Source organism: Pseudorasbora parva, chromosome 10, assembly GCF_024679245.1.
Source record: "Pseudorasbora parva isolate DD20220531a chromosome 10, ASM2467924v1, whole genome shotgun sequence".
Classification (NCBI taxonomy): domain Eukaryota; kingdom Metazoa; phylum Chordata; class Actinopteri; order Cypriniformes; family Gobionidae; genus Pseudorasbora; species Pseudorasbora parva.
Window position 1 is genome coordinate 8,229,934 of NC_090181.1, and position 23,045 is coordinate 8,252,978.

Sequence of the window (23,045 nt, forward strand, 5' to 3'; positions counted from 1 at the left end):
AAAAATATATTATTATTATTGTTGCTGCTTTTATTATTGTTATTTACGTAGTGTTTCCAATGGATAAGGTTAAAATAAAATAAAAAACTGCTCATAATTTAGTGTACCGCTTTAAATATGTCCAACTTTCAGCCTTTGTTTACATAATTGAAGGTGCCGCCTCAGACCGCCGTTGTGTTGGATTGTGCCGTTAGAGGGGGGCGAGGTTTTTTTAATAGATTAAACGGTGAGATATCACAGGATCAAACTTTCCATAAGAGTTTAAACAAAGTGAATACAGTCCACAAAAGTGTGTAGCCGACACTGACCGACGATGAAGCTGTTTGAATATTCACATTAATAATGGGAAAGTTTCTTTCGATGCTTCCCCGCGTAAAGTCGTTACAAGTGAATGGTACGGTCCACCCCCTACTAGTACTGTTTTTCTTTCAGCGGATGGAGCATTAAGTTATTCGCAGTTCCTATGATGAAATGTCTCCGAGAATCAAGGCTTTAATTTTTACATTTATGTCGGATGTACGATTTCATTGATTATTTTTCCTCAGAAAAGTACAACGCAAGATCGGGAGCGGGTAAATGGGTAATATGGCAGTTAGGAGCGTCCTTTGAAGTCTTTCCCTTTTCGTCGCTGGATTGATCGTGTAATTTAAAGTGAGGGGCGTTGTGTTGTTTGAAAAGCCTCATGTTTTCAGCGGGTCAAGAGGAGCACTGTGCGCCCACCAAAGAGCCAGTAAAGTACGGCGAACTGGTGGTTTTGGGGTGAGTCCATACACGCAGCTATTTTTCCTCATGTGTGTCCAATATTGACGAGTTCACACGACTTTAGCTCTTATTATTTGCTGTTTCCAAGCTGCATACTTTCACGTGCCGCCAATACTCCCAACAGGGTTCTTTAGAAACTCCCAGGCATATTTTGAGCCGCTATTTAGTGGATAACCGCGTTTTTAGAGACTACGGAAATAGTTTGTTTACACACTTGATATTGGTGTGCAGAGCGCGAGACCTCCCAGCTCTTAAAATTCACGCGCTCACGTTACTGCACAAATGAAACACGTGCACTCCAGAGAGTGTTGTCTGTAAGCTTGAGGGAGCCAGATAAATAAACCCATTTGGGCTATTATTATTTTTAGGCACGAAAGCCATCCTCTAAAGTGATTTCAGGATGACAAATGTGTGCGCAGGGTGTGCATTTTACTCCATCGTGGATGTTTAGGCTTTAATCCCAGACTGGCCCCAGTGTTCGGACCTTGATGGGAATTTCTCATGGTGCTCGCTCATCATCTGTACGGGCAGTCCTAACGAGATGAAGGGCGGTGGAGGAATTCGGAAGCAGCCCTCTAAAGTTATTGGGCCCCCCTCCTTTTCCGTGACTGAGCAATGAGCTCGTCTCTGTTTTACAATACCCCCTCTCTCTCTGCTTGGTTGTAAATCTCAAATGTTCAGTGATCTAGAGCAGGGGTTTCCAAACCATTCCTGGAGCGCTGCATGTTTGATGTCTGCATCATTAGTTCATTAGAATATGCTCTCTGTGCTGACCTGTCCCATAAGGAGGGCAGGGAAAGCTGTTTAACCTCAAGGATCTCAGGTCAAGTCTATAGAAGACCTCCCGGTTATGCATCATAGATGATACTCAAAAACACGAACTGTTTGTGTACACATTACAATGACTAAATTTGTTCACTAACCATGAGCAATACATTTAATACAGTATTTATGAAATAATTTATTTTTAACCTATGAAGCCTACTGTATCATTTGATGTGCAAATTTCGGAGGCCTCTAAATGATTGGCCTTTGAATACAAATTAGGTGTTTTTTTTGTTTTTCCTCCTTGAGCATTAGGTTCATATTCTCACTCAGCCTGATGCATCATATAAAAAACATATTTTAACTTTTTGGTAACGCTTTACAATAAGGACTCCTTTGTTAACTAACCATGAGCAATACATTTGATACAGTATTCATGTAACTTAAAATTCATTTTAAACCTATAAAGCCTACTGTATCATTTCATATGTACATTTCTAAGGGATCTTATTTTTTTATCATGATCTCAACTTTGCTAGAAATTCACTTTTTTTTTTAAGCAATTAAAACACCTTTTATAATTAAAAAAAATATCCTCATGTCTTTGTTTTGAAATTTTTACTGATTTTTGTAAACTAAATGCAACTTTTTTTATTGGTAGTAATATTTCAAGATGAACACTTACTGGACTGAATCAACTTAGATTCATACTTGTTTTTTTGTGTGTGTGTAGAAAAATCATTTTAAAATAGGATTATTAAATGTGACACAAAATTGTGTATGTCTTTCAATTGTCATCGCATCAAATTATGTTTTTGTCCCCAATACAAACAACAGAGTTTTGATCGTAAAACGAAGCGTTTAAATGAAATCTAATCTTGCTAAGACACATTGGGAGATGACAACTGATATTTATATGCATTTTATGTAAGTAGTCTGCTACACTATTATACATATCTAATAGCTATTACAAGCTATCAGTATTTCATCTTACTTTTTGTCCATACAAATATTAGCAACTACACACATTGCATGTTTTTGCTCTGTTTGGGCCTTTGAATAAAAGTAGGCTATAGAAGACTTATGTTGCATATATGATACTCAAAAACATTAACTATTTGTTGACACATTACAATTTTGTTCATTAACCACAAGCAATACTTTTGATACAGTATTTATATAACTGAATTTATTTTTAACCTATAAAGCATACTGTATCATTTGATTTGCCAATTTCTAAGGCCTCTAAATTATGGGCCTTTGAATAAAAAAGTAGTTTTTTTTTTTTTTTTTAACCTTCTGCGAGCATAGGCTCTATATTCTCACTGTATCATTCTGTATGAGCCCTAAATGTATCAGTTATGACACTCAAACAGATTCAAACTTTTTGGTAACTTAACAGTAAGGTCTCATTTGTTAACTATCCATGAACAATACATTTGACACAGTATTTATTAATCTTTGTTAATTTAGTAAAAATGCAACTGGTCATTGTCTGTTATTTCACAAAGTAATTTTAACAAATACAGCTTTTTATCTTGGTGTATTAGTAAATGTTAAAAGAGCTAAGTAGAAGGATTGTTCATTCTTAGTTAATTAATTAAGGTAGGTAACCGTTAACTAATTAAGCCATTGTAACCTTCTTTTTTAAAAAAAAAAAGGAAACTGTGCACTATACTTTTCAAGTTAAAAAAGAAAACTGAATTGTTGTTAGACTTATATCTGGTTAATATCACAATAAGACATGATACACTTAAGGGTGCGTTCACACTTGTCAAGTTTGGTTCGATTAAAACGAACCCTGGTGCGATTGCTTGGTTAGTGCGGTTCATTTGAACATGCGTGAACGCTGCCATCAGAACCCTGGTGTGCAACTAAGAAGCGGACCGAGACCACTGAAAAGATGGGTCTCGGTCCGCTTCCTAACGGACCCTGGTGCGGTTCGATTGATATATGAACGCAACACGGACCAAAGACATGTAAACGGACCAAAAACACAAGATGCGACGCATAGTCAGCTGATTTAACAATGCGGAAAGATTGGTGTATCCAAAATAAATAATGTTAACGTTAGAGGACAAACGTAGAGCAACGAGGAAGTGCCTCATCAATATTTGGTGCGACGAGCATGTTTCGAAAATGCTAGAAAAAACGCATAAAAAGCATACCTCGTTCTTCTCATTAAAGGACCCGTGTTGCCCATTTGTCGGTACAGACGACGGAACGGCCGTCTCTTTTCTGCGTACAACGGAGGAAATCCTAGTGGTGTTTTGAATGTTTGGAACATTTTATGAGCTCTTCATGAGTTCTCAGCTAAAAATAATGAACGCGCATAAAATGATGGCGTTTAATCCAGCACACAGCATTGTTTTGAATGTTCAGTAAGCAAACTCCTCCGTCATAAGCCGACCAATCAGGTTGTGAGCGTCTCCCTATGCCTTTGGTTCGGTAACTTTAGGTTCGCTGTTAAAAATGCCAGTATGAACTCGTAAATGGACCAGGACTATATGTTTTTTTTTTTTTTGGTCCGGACCAAACAAACCAAACTAACCGAACTACAAGTGTGAACGCAATGTGTGTGTTCATGAATCCTGAGTTCCACATGTTTTTGGTGGAGCAGTTTGTTTAAAAGCACAGAAACCTTTAAGTCTTTAATTTGTTGTCAAACCTGTCTGTGTGTTACTTCATGATTTTCCTATTGGTTTTTTAGAATAGTGTTTTTTTGAATTGAGTGTAATTTCATAGTCAAATATAACCCAGACATTACCGCTTTTATGAGCACAATATGCCCTTCAAGCGGAGTCGGAAACATCATAATTGCAGGTTCTGAGTACATGAATGACCAGGTGAAGTTGTGAGTGGCATGTTGATTTGACGCATTACAGAAATGCTGATCTGTAATATAGATAGTACATCACTAATCTCTATATAGAGATCAGTGAGTGGATGCAAGTTGGGAGCGAATACAATTTTTGAAAGTTAATCACTTGACTTTCATTTCATAATCTTTTTTTATATTAAATAAATGAATTATGTTCTTAGTTATGAAGTCAGATGTAGTTTTGTTTGCACTATATCATTTTGTCTTAAGGCTGCTTCCATTTTATGTTTCCAACTTGTCTGCATGATATCGTATTACACATTTTTCCTGGGTGCACTTGAAGGCAACATATTTTCAGAATCTTATAAAAGATAACACATCATATGACCTAAATCAAGGTTAATTGGTAGATATTTGTGGCTGAGTGGTTTTTATCTTTTATATTGAACAATCTTGCATTACTCTGAGTACAAAATGAATCTGATGGTATGGTAAAAATGTTGCTGTTCTTAGAGTGTTTGATTCATTGAATTTAAATCTATTGTAGCATGTATTCCTTAAATAAAATCAACCTACCAACTTTCTGCTGCCCTGATTCATTGGGGTGGCCTGGCATTGGCTGCTGGCACACACAGCGCAGAGGCTGAAAGAGGGTATTATTGATCTGGGCGCAGGCAGATCTGAGCCTCCAGTCCTCCTCTCTCTGTTCATTGTTCTCATTAGACTGACTGAGCTTTTTGATAAGGCTTTGTGGGACACAACAACCCTCGAAAATGCACCTTTTGTAATGGTGTCTTTCCTCTGTGACTGATAGCTGTGGGGAGATGGATCTCGCTGACTCTAAAGTTTCTGCCAACTCACTAAGATGGCCTTACAGTCACTATCATTCAAACTCTGACCTCTGAAAGACAGACACTTCCAGAGGTAGTCAAACGCATTAGACTGGATTTCTTTCATAGTGTAAACGCTCATGTGTTTGAACCAGGGATGGAAATTAGCACCCGCCACCAGCCAAATGCGGGTGATTTTGCGTTGTGGCGGGTAAACTCGCTTCACCTACCGGCCACCGTGGCGGGTAAATAAAAATAGCATACTGTTTCCCCTCTTTATAAACTGTGTTCAGTGCATGCGAGTGCGGCCGTATGTCCGAATATGACCAGTCGTTTTCGCCGTCATTACCCGGATGTAGTGCCAGAAGACGCGAATAATAACCATAATAACTCGCGCGCACTGAAAGAAGATCCGTCACTGTCATCCGGAAGCGCGCACCCGTCTCACAGCGTGCAAATATTGAGTTCTCTTTTAAGTCTTGTGCTTAAACGGACAAACTCACACAAAAAGTATGCCAACATGTTCATCTTGATGAGAATTCTAGCAGACATAGTCTGAATATGCCTTAAGTGAACTTTATACAGTCGTGAAAGATGACGCATATCCCTCTATTAGGTCTTAAAGGGGCAGTAGCTTTTACTGCTATGTTTAATGTCAAACAAACGATAAGGACATCACTCACTGCTCTTGATTGAATAGCTTTTGTAAGTTTAATAAGGAATAATCTTTCATTTAAACAGTTAAATATGCAGTTATTTTACATTTGATTACTTTATTACATTTCTGTAGGCTAGTAGACCTGTACATTATTATTTAATGTACACATGAGTGAGATCAAGTTAAACATTTTACTTTGAATTTTATTTTATACTGTTTGATGTTGCAATGTGCTAAATAAATATTTGCATAATTTGTAATTGATTTATTATTTGAAACTTTAATATTAATTAATGCAATTGCAATGCCTTGATTTTTAGTAAAGTTACTCAGTCACAGCATTAGCCATAAATGCAATGGACAATTGGCATAATTTCTTTTAGTGCTTCGGTTTCAGCCAATAATTTTTATTTCGATGCATCCCTACTGACAATGTTCTGCTCGGTATGTCGTCAACACGCTTCAGAAGATGCCAAAACTAGTAGTTTCATTGTTGGTACTAAAAACCTAAAACTGGAAGCCATAAAAGAATCATCCAAATGCCACATCCAGGTAAAGAAAAAAGAAAAAAGAGAGAACATAGAGCCCTACTCATTTAATGAAATGTATATCAGTTCATGGTTTGTGTGTGTATAAGAGTGAAAAAATGTCAGTATTTCATTGAGATTTGAGATTAAATAAACTGCTTAAGTATTGTAGAGCTTGTAGTATTAATTTTCACATGCAGTTACACATTGTCGGTTATAAACAAGAAAGTGGCTGGTAAAAACGTTGAGTGGCTGGTAGATTTTGAAATCCACCAGCCACAGTGGCCGGTGGACAAAAAAGTTAATTTCCATCCCTGGTTTGAACTGCCACAAAAGGCCGTCTACTCTCCGCCTACAGACCTAATGTGTCATAGGAAGTGTGCTAGCCAGACGTGATTTAAACTTTCAGCTGAAGACCCAAGATGGAAATCGCACCAAACACTGTTCGCTAACCATTCCTGTTTTCTAGCACACATTCACAGCCCTTCGCCGTGGTCTCTGTGGCTGTCCAAGCAGAAGTGAAGGCTGATTTCACAGACCCTCCACTCAAAGATATCATGGCAGAAGTGGTTGAAAGTGGACAAAAGAGATGGCTTAAAATACCAGGTGTAGATGGGAATGCCTCCCTTCTCTACTTGTGCTCCGATCAACCAAAACACATCTTGGTATCAAGTGTAACAGGGCCTTGGGGCTGTTCACACAGAGCAGGTTCTTCCATTCCACTGCGCTGCTTTTTCTTTGTAAACATGCACTAGACTAGACAAACATGTCTGACCATTGCACTCACTTCTTTTGCAGTCTCTAAAAATGTAGGGCTTAAAGGGTTGTTAAGAGTTAGGGGTTATATTAAACATCTTGGCTCTTCCAAGCTTTATAATGGGAGTGAATAGTAACAGATTTTTGAAGCCCAAAAAAGATCCTTCCATCATAAAAGTAATCCATACACTCCAGGGGTTAATGAAGGGATAGTTCACCAAAACACTTTGCTTAAGGAGGCTTTTTTTAAGTTGCAATAGGTTCAAGACATTACCTTTTTTTCTTTCTATTCTTCTGCTTGTGAATGGCCCCTAAAGCTGCATGTCTTGAAACGCCTTGCAGTGGGTGCTTGAGCGTTTTGGCAGCGCAGTGTTTTTTTCAGCTGCAACACTTTGCTAGATAGGATATGGAATATCTGCTAAGTGTTACTAGCATCTCATTTCACAGATAAAATATCGATACAATGTAAAGTATTTGCTCTGGCTCTTGTTTTCTTCATTTTGTTCCGTTATGCTGCTGGTTGTTGGCAGAATGTGGCAATTGGTCTGTGTTGCTTTTGTCCTGCTCCTCCACTGTGATTGGTCAGCAGGGTCAAAAGTGACAGTGATGAGTACTGCATTTTACTTTAAAGGAACACTCTGCCGTTTTTAGAAATGGGGCTTATTTAACTTCTTTCCTACATTTTAGATATGTGGGCAAATGCAAAAACGGTGGAGTGTTCCTGGGGCACGTAAATTTCCCTTTACACACTGCACACAGCAATAACTTTTAATAAAGCGACCAAAACTGCCTGCCAACCAGTGATGCCAGTAACGCGTTACATAGTAACGCGTTACTCTAATCTGACTACTTTTTTCCAGTAACGAGTAATCTAACGCGTTACTATTTCCAAACCAGTAATCAGATTAAAGTTACTTATCCAAGTCACTGTGAGTTACTATTTTAGTCATTTTCCTTTGTAAAAACCAACAGCTTATCAAAATTCTCAGCCCGAGTCCGGCTGGAGCCCTTTTTATTTATTTATTTTACTTTTTACATTGTTGCAGCCATTAAAATAGTTCAGTTTTGTTTTTAATGTCAAAGTAGTTATTTTTCGTTTCGTTTCTTTTTTATCCTTATTTAGAACAATGTTCAGAGCAATTTTTTGTTTGTTAAATTAAAGTTTATATAGGCAAGACAATTCAAGAGTTGGTTTGAGAGACTCATGCGCTTAACTCACTGGGTCGTCACATAAAAAAATTAAAACTTTAATTTAACAAACAAAAATTGCTCTAAACATTTTTCTAAATGAACTCAATAAAGAAATGAAACGAAATATAACCACTTTGACATTAAAAACAAAGTAGGCTAGTTATTATACCACCACAAAGGCATTTCTGACGAGCTGAGGCAGGCTGATAGATTAGCCTACTGCTCGCAACGGCGCTCAAAACAACGAAACGGGCTACACAATCTAAACAAAAAAAAAAAAGGACATGCAGGTTGTTTTATAGCCTACCTTAGACTTCAGCTAAATTAATATAAATCCGATCTTCAATTCCCGCGGTATAGCCTATGCTCATTTAACGGAGTTTACATCAAAGCAAAAGATTCTAGCATTTTATTCAGCAGCCCATTTCAAATTCAAAGATCGCAATATGAGAGAGAGAGACCTAAGCACTGGTAAGATCATTAGTCTCATTAATTTATATTGAAGATGATTGTGTTTTGTGTGACTTATTTTAAAGTTTCATTAACGGCCATTTGCGTTGGCTTGCTTTACTCATTTGCAGCGATGTAGCAGTAGCACCGTCATATCTATCTGACTACACCATAACACGCTCTCACACATTTATTTCTTAATTATTTGCCAGGAGTAAAATTTACACATGTGGTTTAAACAACCAGATATATTTACATTTGTCCGGTTTAGTTTGAAATGCTTTCATGCACCTTCTGAATCGGTTTGTTTGAGTGATCAGAATTAAATACGTCTCGAAAGACTCTCGGAAGGCATTTAGGCCTAACGTTACTCCTGGTCATTTAGCAATCCGATAGATACCTGCTCAGAGAAAACGAATGAAGGAACCGGTTGTAAAAAGGCCATAACTCTAGCAGCTGCACTGAAGAAACGGACTCTTTAACCCTGCGCGAGCCATTTCTCGACAGTGGCGCAAGCTATCATGGTCTCATGTTGTTTCCACCAGCACATCTCATTGTTCATTTTAATTATTAAAATAAATATAAAACGAAGGAGAAGCCTAAAAAAGGGGCGTAAAAAAGTCGGGGCCGTCAGGCTCTGGCATAAATGCAATAAAGTGTGTTGCCAAAAACGGTTGTCATTTCTATTTTGAGGCGGCAGGGGTGTTGTCGGCAACTCCTGAATGTAACTAATAAAGTAACTTGTAATCTAACTTAGTTACTTTTAAAATCAAGTAATCTGTAAAGTAACTAAGTTACTTTTTAAAGGAGTAATCAGTAATCAGTAATCAGATTACTTTTTCAAAGTAACTGTGGCAACACTGCTGCCAACTGACAATGGCTTTCTTATTTAGGTTTAAATAGCCTAAAAGGTAATGTGGTGGATAAACATTAATAAACCGTTTTCTCATAACATGTTAAAGCCGCGATCGAAATACAGAACATCACACATATATAAAAGAACATTTTGATAAATAAACCTAAAAAAATACCTGTCTAGAGAGGAAAAGGACACTTTGAGTGCGTTTATATGCACGTTCTGAAGCCGATTGTGCCTAAAGGGGGTGAAGACATACGCGAAGCTCAGCCCCGCGCCTCAGGATCTCACACCGCCACCTGACGCGCACATTATATACACGCGAGCTCAATTTTGAATTGACTGACAGATGAGCTGCACGAAAGCGCTCTGTGGTGCAGCAGGATTTTAAACAACTTCCCGAGTGGCCGCGGACAGGCGCTGAATGCTGCCGCCGGTGTGTGTACACTCATTGAACGTGTTCTAATTTTAAAGGCGCAGTGCGAAGCTCAGCGCTCTTAAAGGGGTCGCACACCGATGCTCAGCGCCGCGACACGTCTTTAAAATATTGAGCACCCCCATATTGCCAAAATGGTATGATCCTCGTTTCATAACACCCGCGAAGATTCGACTGTGAGATTGGTGGTCGAATCAGGCTCCGCATATTGATGCATCGAATCTTCGACTATTCGGGGTCACCCCTATTGGTAACCATGGCAATTTAGTTACCGCACTTCACTACTGATACAAAGACAAATGCTAACCCTTTAACTTTAGGGCAGCCCCACTGGTGTCCTAACTTCAAACCTTTTTGAAATCCAGTGGTGAAAATCATAGTACAAAAATCCTTTTTCGAGATTGCCGTTAAATGTATTAATTATACAAGACAAAGAGCAGTGACGTTTGGTGTCATCAAATTTGACCTCAGACAATTCTGCCAGTGTCAGAAGATTTGCCGCACAATCCTGCAGTGTGACTTCTCCTACGACTATCGTCAAATATTTTGGTTTTTCAAGACAATGACCAAAACAAGAGCTAGATGTTTCTTTGTAGCCACCATTTCAGTCCGACGTGTAATGCAGCTCACAGTCACCAAATGCGTCCTTCATTGATGATATAAAACTCTGGACGAGTTTTCTTGTGCACGTCCGTTTTTAGCGTGCCTTGACAATCGTACAGTCTGACATTAATGACAACTGAGATCTTGCAGTGTAACATGGCTTACATTAAGGGTTCATGTTTGTACAGTCTGACAAGGGACATTTGCAAAGGATTTTGAAAAATTGCACCGTGTGCAAGACCCATTAGTTGCTGAATTGTGACCAAAGACAATAATATCTTTCTGTAGAGCCACAGTTTCACCCCAGCAGTTAATCATGCTAGAATGTGGTAAACTATGGTAAATCATGCTAGAACGTTAATCATGGTAAATTATGCTAGAACGTGGTAAATCGTGAATGTGGTAAATCATGGTAAACTATGTTAAAACACCCTACATTCGGTTTCCAAGGAAAGAGTTGTTGACCATCAAAACTGCAGAATAAAACGGGCTTTAACTTTTCAACAGAGTTTATTAATTTCAATCTATACTGCACTGAAATTAAAGGCACTTTTTGATTCATGATTTTAAGTTTACATTAGAAGCAGTTTGTGCTTTTGTTGCTTGGCAACAGACCTGACAGTTGATTACCGAACTCAACGGACTGGTTTAAGATTTCCTAACTACATATAAAATTAGATTTTGTAAAATGGGATTAAGAATACTAATGCCTGGCTCACACTACAGGGGTTTTAAAATCATATTCGATTATAAAATCTAGTTGCAGCACACACTTCAAGAGAAGCTTTGCAGATTTTCTTAACTGTCATCTTAAACATGCTCATACTACATGTTTGAAAATCAAGGAGCATCACACACTACAAAATATTACTACGATTATTTCGCCATATTGTGCTATTAGGAAGTACGTCACGTGATCTATGCAGCAGATCGTAAGTGGGAAAACAAAATTGATAGGCCTAATGTAACATGAAAACTTGTTGTATCAATAATGACAGAAATGAGAGGGGAGAGGGGGAGATGTGAGAGAGGATGTTTCAGCCGGGACTTTTTACTGCGCTGAGTCGGAAGCACTCTCAAAAGTGCTATTCCGCCATACATTATAGTTCAATTTTAACCCACTAAGAAAAGAACCACTTCTTGTTTTGTCACCATACTTGATCGTTCAACTATTCGTGTAACTGTATTTAAATAGGGAAAATGTGTGGGTGTTTGGTTGTTTCTAAGTTGACCTCTGTTTGGTACCATAGTGAATGAACTGGACTTAGTGGGCTAAGCTAAATGCTATCAGATCGTCACCGCGCGTCAGCGAGATTAAGTGCACGCGCTGAGATGAGAGAGGTATGTATCAACTCGTTTTAGTTAAGGGAATAACATATGAAATAACAATATGTAAAAGTGGTGTAGTAACCCTTTAAGTTTAAGCCTAAGATAGACGGTTTCTGTAATATGCCCCCTGGTGTTTAAAAAATGCAGCACTCCTATTGAAAACGATTCGATAAATATGCCAGCTGCATGAAACCGTTTTCGTGGACACACGGCCTAACACTGTGTCTACACTGGATGTGACGATTAAGTTTTTGTGTTCCACTGCTCTGATTTTCATGTCGTACAGTGTAATTTGTAATGATCTTCTAGGATTGGCAAAATCGTCTTTATCAGTCATAAATTGTGCCGCTTAAGTTAAAGCAGCACTGGGTAACTTTTGCTCTCTAATGTCCTAAAAAATAATGTCCTCAACTACTGTCGTAAACTCTGTCATCCTACAACGGGATGCCATCGCGCGTGCATTTGTTGACATGACAACCCTGATAGCCCTGAACTAGTGATGCGCGGTTCGTCTCATAACCTGCGGACCCCGTATGTCTATTTAATGGTCGCGGGTGCGGGGCGGGTTGTAAAAATATATACAGTGGTGCGGTGCGGGCCAAATAACTTCATAAAAGCGGCCCGCTGGTTGGTGCAGCACTAACAGTTCCCCTGAACACAGCAGGAGGAGTTCACATGCAGGTGTTCTTCTGGCGTCACGTGTGAATGTCACGTGTGAACAGCGGCATATGTTTCAGCATGTCATATGAATATCATTTCATGGGTTTTATTTTTTTCAAACACCAAATAATTGCGACGCTCACGTTTACAAGCCAGCGTCATTATAGTAGTCTATTGGTTACCGTTTTACAGAATCTATATGATACTTCAGTTCAATGTTTGAGTGGTATGTAATCACCATAACAAGCATGACAGCATCGGTCGGGCACGCCACCTTCAGCTCACGCCGACGAGCAAACGCTGGTCCAATGTTGATCCTCGTCCTGCCTTTAATCCCATCACTTTTTCGTTTCCTCTTATTGCTTTCCTCCAACAAAACCTTTTCTTTCTTATTTGTCTGTGCTGCTTCGGACATGACTATATTATCCGACAAACATAGTTGGGCTCGCACGTCCGAATGTAAGGAAGTGTGGGTGTGAAGTGTGTTGGTGGAAGTGACGTATATGCCGTAAAGCAGTCGAATTTTGTAGTTCTTTTTGTTCTCTGGTTACAACCCGAAGTTTAAAAGTGATATAGACCCCATCGAGCTATGGCAGACATGTCATTCAACCTATTGTAAGTCGATGTATCATCACGAGTCTTGAAAATATATTATGAAGGTTGAAAAGTTACCTAGTGCTGCTTTAAAATAACTTTAAAATAGATATATATAGTTTTTCCACACCCAACCTGTTATTGTGTTATCCTTTTCAGATAAACACGTCCATAAATGGACATCAAACTGTGATAGGGCACTTTTCATACTGCTTCATGCTGGCTCCATCTGAAAGCTGAAGAAGCTGCTTTGCATTTATGTATAATGGCACCTTCTGAAGGAAAAGACTTCGAATGCACCATCATGTCTAATGATCTAGAACAAATTCAAATGAGCTTTAGTCACAACCATGCAAGCTAATGGCTATTTCTCACACAGAAATCAAACGTTGACTAGTTTCAACGGAGATGACGTTGCTTCCACGAAGCGCTCCCACAAGATCAAGGTAGAGAAGGATGCATCTTCAAAATCTGACCAGATAAAGGCATCAGTGTTAGACAGGATGTTACATATTTGTTTCAGACATGGCTTGACTCTTTCTCGAATTGTGTAACATGTCTAGTGATAAGCATCAACAGTACAGGATGTTGAGTCCTCTCGTAAGTGCTGACTGACATCATGCACGCTGCTGGGAGCCGATTGTTGATTAGCATTTTACTCTGAATCCTTGTTCTCATGAATGCTGCATGAAAAGATCCAGGATGCTACCAGGAAAATCTAATGGAGCAGAACAAAACCTGACTGGCTGATATAGGAGCTGGACTAAATGGGATGGAGTCTTTGTATTGACCGCATTTAGTCTAAGGTGTTCTGACTCTGAGAACCATAGTGGGTTTGTCTATCAGTAGCTTATTAAATGTATTAAGTTAGGTAATGTTTTGCAATTATAAAATGAGTGTCATTTTTATGAAACTCATTTCTCCTCTCTATGAATGAGTCACGAATAAAATTGAGTGCTTTATTATTATTTTTTAATCCTTGATTTTTGCAATTCACCCTTGTTGATAAACCATACAAAAAAGTGACTTATTCCATGGATGAGAATCCATGAACCACATTATTAGTCCATTTTCTAAGGCTACACGAAATTATTAAAACCATTGAATTATTCACATGTGTGCAGGATATGTTTCTTCCAGCATTCAGAGTAAATCTCAGTAGCTCTGTTAACTATCTCCACATATAAAGTTCAACGTAATGTGCGCCATTTCACAGAAAATTGTAATATGAATCATTATAAACACAAACCAACACTGAAGAAAACATCAATATGTTTCTAAATATTTGAATTTTTGTTCATCAAAAGAATTCAAGATTAAACCCTCACCCTGAGTTAGCGCATTATGATCTCCACATGTTCTTCAAAAATATATTGTAAAGTGGCTAAATATTAAAGATTAAGTGGATACTTTAATTAAATGTTGTTTGGAGAATATTAATAAAGGATTTGATGTGTTATAACAAATTACCAGGCTGATCTGCAGGATTTTCTTTTTTATCATAATGTACAGAATTACATTATTTATTTATTTATTTATTTATTTATTATTATTATATTATGAATTTTAAGTTTTGTTCATTAAAACCATATGATTACTTGCGTTTTTTAATACTTTATTTTGGCTATTGTTCACTTTACATCAGTTTTTATTACCACAAAATAGTTTGCTCTATTAATCCTCAAAATATTCGAATGATTATTCTATTACCAAAATTATATTGAGTGACAGCCCTAATTTAAATCATGTTCTCCATCGCTGGTGATTTGCAACAATATGCTAAAGCCAACAAACTTATGCTTCATATTTAAATTCAACCACCCCTGGATTTATGAACGCACTTTATTTTAATATATTTAAAATACACTGATAGCATATACTTGTTGGTGTTTTCTGTGCTGACTTGCTGGAAAGCCACAAAGTAATTGTTTGGTGATTTGGGAAAACATGACTTTCATGTTTGAGGCACAGTTTCACTCGAATATTCATTGCGAAAAGATGAAATTGTTTTTAATGTTTTATGCTGACTGTAAGATAACTTTTCAGACTTTTAAGATTTCGTACTGGTACGCACATTCCTATTATGACTAAAATAATTATATAAGTGTGGCAACAAATTGAGTTGTGGCTGAACTTTAAGGCTGATGTAACAAAAAGGCATGACATGACTTTGAAACGGCAGCTTTATGAATGGCATGCAAAGCCTTTTCTCTCCAAATTAAGTCTTGTTTTGCTCTTATTATGCTGCCAGTAGAAACAATTTGTGCTGTAATGGTGTTCCCACTTATTCTCTTTAAAAAAAAAACCTCAGACCTCAGTTGATCTGCTTAGAAAAGGGGAGAAAAAAACAATGGTTCTCTTTGCATTCACACTGTATGAGACCTTGCATGCAGTGTTCCAGTTATAACCTCTGGTTATTGATTTGATTGATTAGGTAGACATTTGAGCTTGTGTTAATGTATACTCTAAATGTGGTGGTGATCTGTGTCATTTTATTAGGTTGTATAATAACGTGGGCAAAACATTTAAAATTGAAGACATTTTTTTTAAGCGAGCCGTACATCTTTGAACACCACTGGAGATTCAGTTAGGGTGGGCGAGCCTCTCTAGGGCTGAATCGCTGTATCACAAGCTCCTTGTGTGCTGAGTATGTGTAGCGCCGTCACTACTCTTTGACGCACATAGCACAAACACTCTGCAATCATTTACTTAAGGATTGATAATCGTTCATGGCCTGGTTAATTATGCTGCATAATTAACCGTGGCATTCCAGTACATAAATCTTTGTGGTTTTCCAGACTGTGGATCTGCAGAGCTGTGAAACACCAATTTCTTTTAATTATTATTTTTTTTTTTTTGCACTGGAAAATTATATTCTGTTTTTGACTCCTTAAAGCGATATCTCCCTCCCTAGTACCTCATATGATGTTATCTAATTTTGCTTTTCTTTCCTTGAACAGGTACAATGGTTCACTCCCCAATGGAGACAGAGGGCGAAGGAAAAGCCGGTTTGCTCTTTACAAGAGAGCCAAAGCTAATGGTGTCAAACCCAGCACTGTACACATCCTTAACACGCCACAGGCCAGCAAGGTAATCGCATATCAGCCATAACTGAAACCTGTGAGGTTTTTTTTCTTTTTCTTCTTTGCATAGTAAAATTAAAGCTGAACTGCCTTTTTTGCAAAATAATTTAGTCAGATAAATACTATAACCAAGTTTAGTGTGGTGTTCTTTCCTCATAATGTTTTGGGATGGTTTATAAAATATTCTAACGGTTTAAGCAAACTTGTAGGATCATCTTTCTCTGGACATCATTTTTGTTCACTACTGTATGTTTGGTGTGGTTAGTTTTACAATAGTGCTATTTAAAGACCCTTTAAAGGCAAAAAAAATAATAATCTAAATGTTACAAATGTATTGCTAAAACGCATTGCAAAGATTGTGAACTGTGATGTAGGCAATTCTGGAGTTAGACCGTTAAACAGTTTTTGCTGTGCACCGGATTTTCTAGGCGGGGCTAAAACGGTGGCTCGATGACGCACTGGAGCCTCTGAGCCTGGCCCCGCCCCTACTGTCGACGCCACTGCAGCCATTGAGGCTCATAACTAGAGCACATTCGCATCAGTTTGCCGCTCAATCGCGAGTACTATTAGTTACTTTAGCCTACAGTTTGCTATGCCTTCATCGCGGAAATGCTTATTACCTGGATGTGATCACTTACAATTTAAAAAGATCGGTGTCCTTATTTAAATTTCCAAAAAAATGATCATATCAGAGGTGGATTCATTTTGTGAAGAGCCACTTTGATGGAGAGCTGAGGATCACCACCAACACCCGCCTCTGTAGTAATCATTTTACACAGGATATATAAACTTTTGTCGGAGACAACTGGGATTCACTGATAATCCACTGTTACTGGTGAATGGGGCTGAACCGACTATCTCCCGCCTTCATTCTCACGTCTTGCCGACAGCCGGTAAAGACATCATCTGCAAGACCGTTACGTTCCCACTAATGAGTGTAAGTTTCCTTGTGTGCTTATGTTATAATTATAGCAGGTAATGTTAGTCCACGGTAACTAAATCCTGTAACCCTCTAATGTGATTTTGTTTTGTTTATATACATCAATATGATTCCTTAGAAAAGTGATTTCAACTATTATATCTGTACACCATGATGGCTGTTAGTTTGATATGTGACTATAAAGTGGCAAATGTTTTATTCTATATTATTTATTGCTAGCCTAACTTTATTTGGCTACGTTTATGCTAGTTACATATAGCTAAATTGCATAAAATGGAAAGGAGGAAAAAATGCGTACCATACTGTTGCAGATTGAGGGGAACTCATTTTATTTATTTGCCGTATTTTTATTTTTATTTTTTTAAATAAATCATTCATATTTGGCTGGGTGGTTAATAACATTTTTCTGTGGTGTGACAAACTCAGAACACATACTTAATTTTGACTTTACAGGGATTTTAAGACCCTGTTTAGTGTGGATTGATGGGTCCAAGTCACCACTGGTGCACTGCTGCTTCAATTACTAAAAATGTCTTTTTACTTTAATTTCTGCAGTTAGACCATTTGATTTGAAGAGTGGGAGAAGTTATACATTTTTTTTACAAGGCCAGTGACTAAAAGAATACTATGACGATCAAGTCTGTATTGTTTTATCAACTCCCTTTCATCATAACTCCAATACGTTCCCTGTGTATTACACTCCCTGCTCTCTTCCTCTACACTCCCTGCTGCCATAATCATATTGTTACTCCTAACTAGGTTAGGATTCCTCTCCAGCACTCTTAATAAAGTTAGGAGCTGAAACCTAGTCTTAACACTTAGGGACCTTTATGAATCACATTTGCTTTTAGGTCTAGGAATAAGAGTAAAATTACATCATTCTCAGGGCCAGATTTACTAAACGGGGTAAATTGGCATGAGCGCAATAAAAAGCATGAATGGGAGTGGAAAGATCTGTGGGTGATTTACTGACAGTGCACGCTAGGGGTGTAACTGTACATGTATTTGTACCGAACCGTTTCGGTACAGGGCTTTCGGTTCGGTGCATGTGTACCGAACGGTACGAATGCAATCTTTACCAGTTAGCAGCCAGCCAAAAAAATCATATCCTTATTTTTGGTTGAATGGCGATACGCTGCAAATATCCCAGTATTTTTAATGTTTTTTTTTTCTATTTAGATAGAGACAAATTTTTTATACAAAAAAAAAAACCTTTAATAATATTTTTCACATTCTCAGGGATGTCCTAAAAACATAAATGTTGATATTGAACAAATACAGTGAATGTAATGTAGGCTATGCAATCTATTGTGCAAGTTGGGGGTTTACAATCTAAAAACAAAATTAATCATTTTGTTTTTAAGTTCACTAATCTAAAAATGTAAATTACACACACACACACACACACACACACACACACACACACACACACAACAAGTGTTTTAGAAATATGTATATTTTAGTCAGAATTATTGCATTCCTTTTCTGTTGCGCTCTGTATGTTTGTCACGCACACATGTGGCGGCACTCGCTCATGGAAGCCTGAAGTTTAGCCGATATTTACTTGTAGAAGGCTCATCCTATCCTGACGGCATTTCCTTGCATTTGCACCCTTCGTTTACACGGAAATGGAGAATTCGCCCCTGAAAACGGGTCTTTCTAAAAACTCTGGCCAGAGTGGAGATTTTGAAAATCTTTGTTTGCATGTTTGTATGTACACTGAGACAAACAGATGTTTAGGCAGCCAACATCACAGTATGCACCAGAGCTCACACCTACGTCAAAAGTGTGACCAATGTTTACGTGATCATGGAAGTGTTCAGAGTAGGAGCGCATTTATGTTGGTGCAAACTCTTCTCGTGTGTTTGCATTTGCAAATACAGCTGCTCCATTATGTTGTGGAACAGAGACGAATGAGTGCTCAGAGGACAGCAATTTTGCAACAACTCCCTCCAATACGAAGAACCAGTCTGCGTCACCGCCAGCACCACCTGATTGGCTTACGTGGGCTTGTGCCTTTTGTTACACCGCCACCTACAAATTTGTATTGTATCATGCGCTTTCCCTGCATCAGCTCTCTGCATACTCCGCTATTTTTCAGATCTGTTCGCATCGATCTGCTGTATATCGATATACACCGTGTTGCCTCCATGCCGTATCGTCTCTAAAAAAAAAAAATAGTGATATATTGTACAAACTCGATATACTGCCCGGCCCTATTGTAAGCGCGCAACATACTTCAATCCGAGTTCCCACACGAACATATTAGATTTTCAGTCCATTTTATCACAAAATTCAAACGATAAATGCCATTTTGACGCTCCTTAATGTGTCGTGACCAAGCCTGCAGTCTCCCTCTCATTTACTGAAGCTTTCGCGCCTCGATCGCCCCCCCGGTGACCGGTCCCAGTATAGCCGCCCCTCTGTGATTTCTAATGGACGTGAGGCAAACTAAATAATAAAATTACACTTCAAAAATTTTCCCCCAAAGTTAGTTTATGTCAATGAAGGCAGTTATCATCACGATGATTTCATTTCAGGTGTTCGTTTTAAAAATAAGTTTAGTTTTAGTTAGTTATTTGATGCTATAAAAACGGGGGGGTGTGACGTCATGATTGACAGCTGAGACTGACGGCTTCTCTGAGTGAAGTTGTCACTGAGGCACTAACAGACTTTTTTCGAAATTTTTGGGAGCAGATTAGAGCTTTAGCTTTAATTTCTACATTTCCATAACAGTTTATTTCACACCAACATAATTAATTGTTCTGCATCTGTGAGAGTGTGGGCGGGCTTTTGATATCGCAGCTGTACTTCCTGCTCTACTTCCTGCGCTCTACTGCGCAACTCCGGTCCCGAAATCGCTACTGCGCAGACTCGGTCCCAAGATGTCCGCGCCGTGCAAGGCCGCCTGAAAGCTTCAAATATGGCAAGCGGAAACGGATGATGTCGAGTCGTCCATATTTTTTTACGGTCTATGGTCGTGACTGATCACTCTAAAGTTATAGGCGCGTCAGTTTAAACGTCGACATGGCGTGTGAATGAATGCAATCATCTCTTCCTAAATAGTAAACATTGATTAATATCTCTTAAGGTATGTTGAGGATACATAAAACGTATTGAAATGTATCATATGTCGTGTAATCGCTCAATCGGTGTTTCAACCGCGGAAAGACAAAGCTTATGAGTGTTGATTATTATATCTAAAAATAAATAACTGAATTGAGGCTAATAGTTAGGCTCTGTTTTTTACCTTTAATTTTACAATGTGTAGCCCAAGTAATGATTCCCTATATAGTTTACAGCCTTATCTTTAAAAAACTTTTATAATTGAATTAATTTAAGGACGGACACAATTTTTTCAGTGTAAATACCACTGTTGAATAAAAATAAATAAAAAAACAATTTTGTAAAACTGCTGTACCAAAATTGTTCCAAACCGAGATGCTTACCGAACAGATTTATGCATGTATTAAAAAATGCAATTTTCTGCGGTCCATTTGTAGTAATTGTTTAAGGCAATTTGACGATTTCATTCATCATCATACAGTAGCCAGCACTTAGCCTGCGCGCGTGCCTCTCAATCTAGGCTTGTCGCTATGGTTATATTTGACGGGAGTCACGTGCGTGGCCCATGGAGAGACAGGACTGATTATTCGTCTTAGCCAATCACGTTGCCAGGAAAAATAAATAAACATAATGTAGCGATGGCAGGTTTAGGGAAAATAGCGCAGTAAAAGTACCGATACAGCACTTAAAATGTACTCAAGTCAAATTAAAAGTACACTGTTTTTAAACTACTTAAAGTACAATTCCTGAGAAAAACTACTCCATTACAGTAACGAGAGTATTTGTAATTTGTTACTTTACACCACTGATTGTGTCTGAAAGGGAAGCTCCTACAAATGCGTATGCTAGAAGGTATGCCGCAAAAATAACCCTGTCCAAGGCTTTTCAGCGCTAATTCTTCATTGCGCGTCTTTAGTAAAATCCTGAAAGTAGTTTTTTTTTTTACGCACTCTTAAGACAAATTTTATTCTTAGGGTGCCAGAAGTGGATTCTTACTGGAAGTGAACTTGAATGAGACGGACATCATTGTGGGGCGGCAAACGTCTGAATGCCTAGGTGGTGGGGTCCTACCTTCACTCTCCATCCCGATTACCACTAAACAAAAAGTACTTTAAGCGTCTGAACTTTTAGTGTCTAGAAAGGAAAATGCTGAAATTCCTTTTCTCACAATGCATATTCTGTGCAATGAAGCCTGCAAATGCCATTGTATTTTGCTTTAACCATGAAACCATATGCAATTTGATATACTTGTTTAATGGTTGTGTTTGCGTATTTGGCACACAAAAGTACGCATATGCGGTTGTATTCTGAAGGTTTTTTTTCTCCTCTCCCACCCCAATAATATACTATTATAAATAATCTGACATTAATGGCACAACCAAATGCTTTGCTCTTTTGAAGGTGTTGCCTTTCAGTTTATATTTTACAGCAAGGGAGTGTCAACTCATTTTAGATTGTGGGCCATGGGGAAAGGTTCGCTTGGGGGGGCTGATCTTTGTTTAACCATGCCGTACTCATGCAAGCGCATGATCGTGTTTTTCTGGAGTCCGAATCAACTTTGTGAAATGGAAATGGATGGAATTTGAAATGAGTTCTTTCACCAGACTTTCCAACACCACATAGCAGTGCGAAGTTGTAGAGTATGTTGGATTATTGCCAGGTGTGAAGCTGTGCAATGCAGTGTTTAGTTAAGAAGCACTGTGACACTTAGTTACTCCAACATTTGGTTAACCCCACCTTTTAAATCTCTGCTTGCAACTGGGACATTCTTCAGAGATTTACAGGGTGGTACTAAACATGGGTGGGGTTGAGTTGTAAAACGTTTACTGTCATTCAAGGCAGCCACTACTAATAAACAAACCCGTGCTGATATTTCATCTCCAGATGTTATTGTCAACTGCATGGAGCTGGATCAGAGACTATAGTTCCCGCTGATACTTTAAAGGGGTCCTATTATGCCCCTTTTTACAAGATGTAAAATGAGTATCTGATGTTCTCTGAGTTCTCAGAGCTGCCAACAGTCGGCATTGTCTGAGGAGCTCTTTCACAGTGAGAGCGGCTTCCTTACAGCATGCAACTCTATTCCAAACCCCAGTGAGCTGTCCAGCTAGACTGCATTAAGGCATAGGTAGTAGGGCGGTTTTGGAGCACAACACTCTATGCACACCTTGGCAATAGAATCACCATTGGCTATTAGTAAGTTTACTCATCAGACTGATATAGCTACTATTTTATATATAATTATTAGTGCTGTCAAACGATTGTGATTTAAAAAAAAAAAAAAGTTTGAATGGGTACACATTCATGTAGCCTGACAAGCCAGACCCACATCAAGATGTTTGGTCTGGAAACTCACCATTGACAGCTCAATCTGAGGGGCGGGATAAACGGTTGTCTTTAAAACTCCCTCTGCACGCGATAGGATTGCGCTACAACCAACCAGAGCAACGAAGGTGAAACAGAGCTTGTTGATGGATTAAACATTCGCCGTATCTGGTCGGCAAAACTCGGCAGAACACATCTTCCCTTTTTAAAGGGGGGGTGAAATGCTGTTTCATGCATACTGATCTTTTTACACTGTTAAAGACTTGGAATCCCATACTAAACATGGACAAAGTTTCAAAAGTTAAGGTGGACGTTTGATGGGAGTATTTCTTTGTCAAAAATACTACTTCCGGTTAGTCATAAGTTTCGGCAAGTTTTTTGAGATCATGCGTC

The 23,045-nt window shown here is 38.4% G+C and overlaps 1 protein-coding gene across 1 annotated transcript in view; it reads left to right on the forward strand.

Moving 5' to 3' along the window:
* Window positions 1-415: 415 nt before the first annotated feature.
* peli2 (pellino E3 ubiquitin protein ligase family member 2) overlaps window positions 416-23,045 on the forward strand; it is a 38,799-nt gene continuing 16,169 nt past the window's right edge. Inside the window, exons 1-2 of the mRNA XM_067455040.1 lie at window positions 416-759; window positions 16,199-16,328. Of these exons, the coding sequence (XP_067311141.1) occupies window positions 683-759; window positions 16,199-16,328 (207 nt within the window). The 5' untranslated portion in view covers window positions 416-682. The remainder of the gene's footprint in view (window positions 760-16,198; window positions 16,329-23,045) is intronic.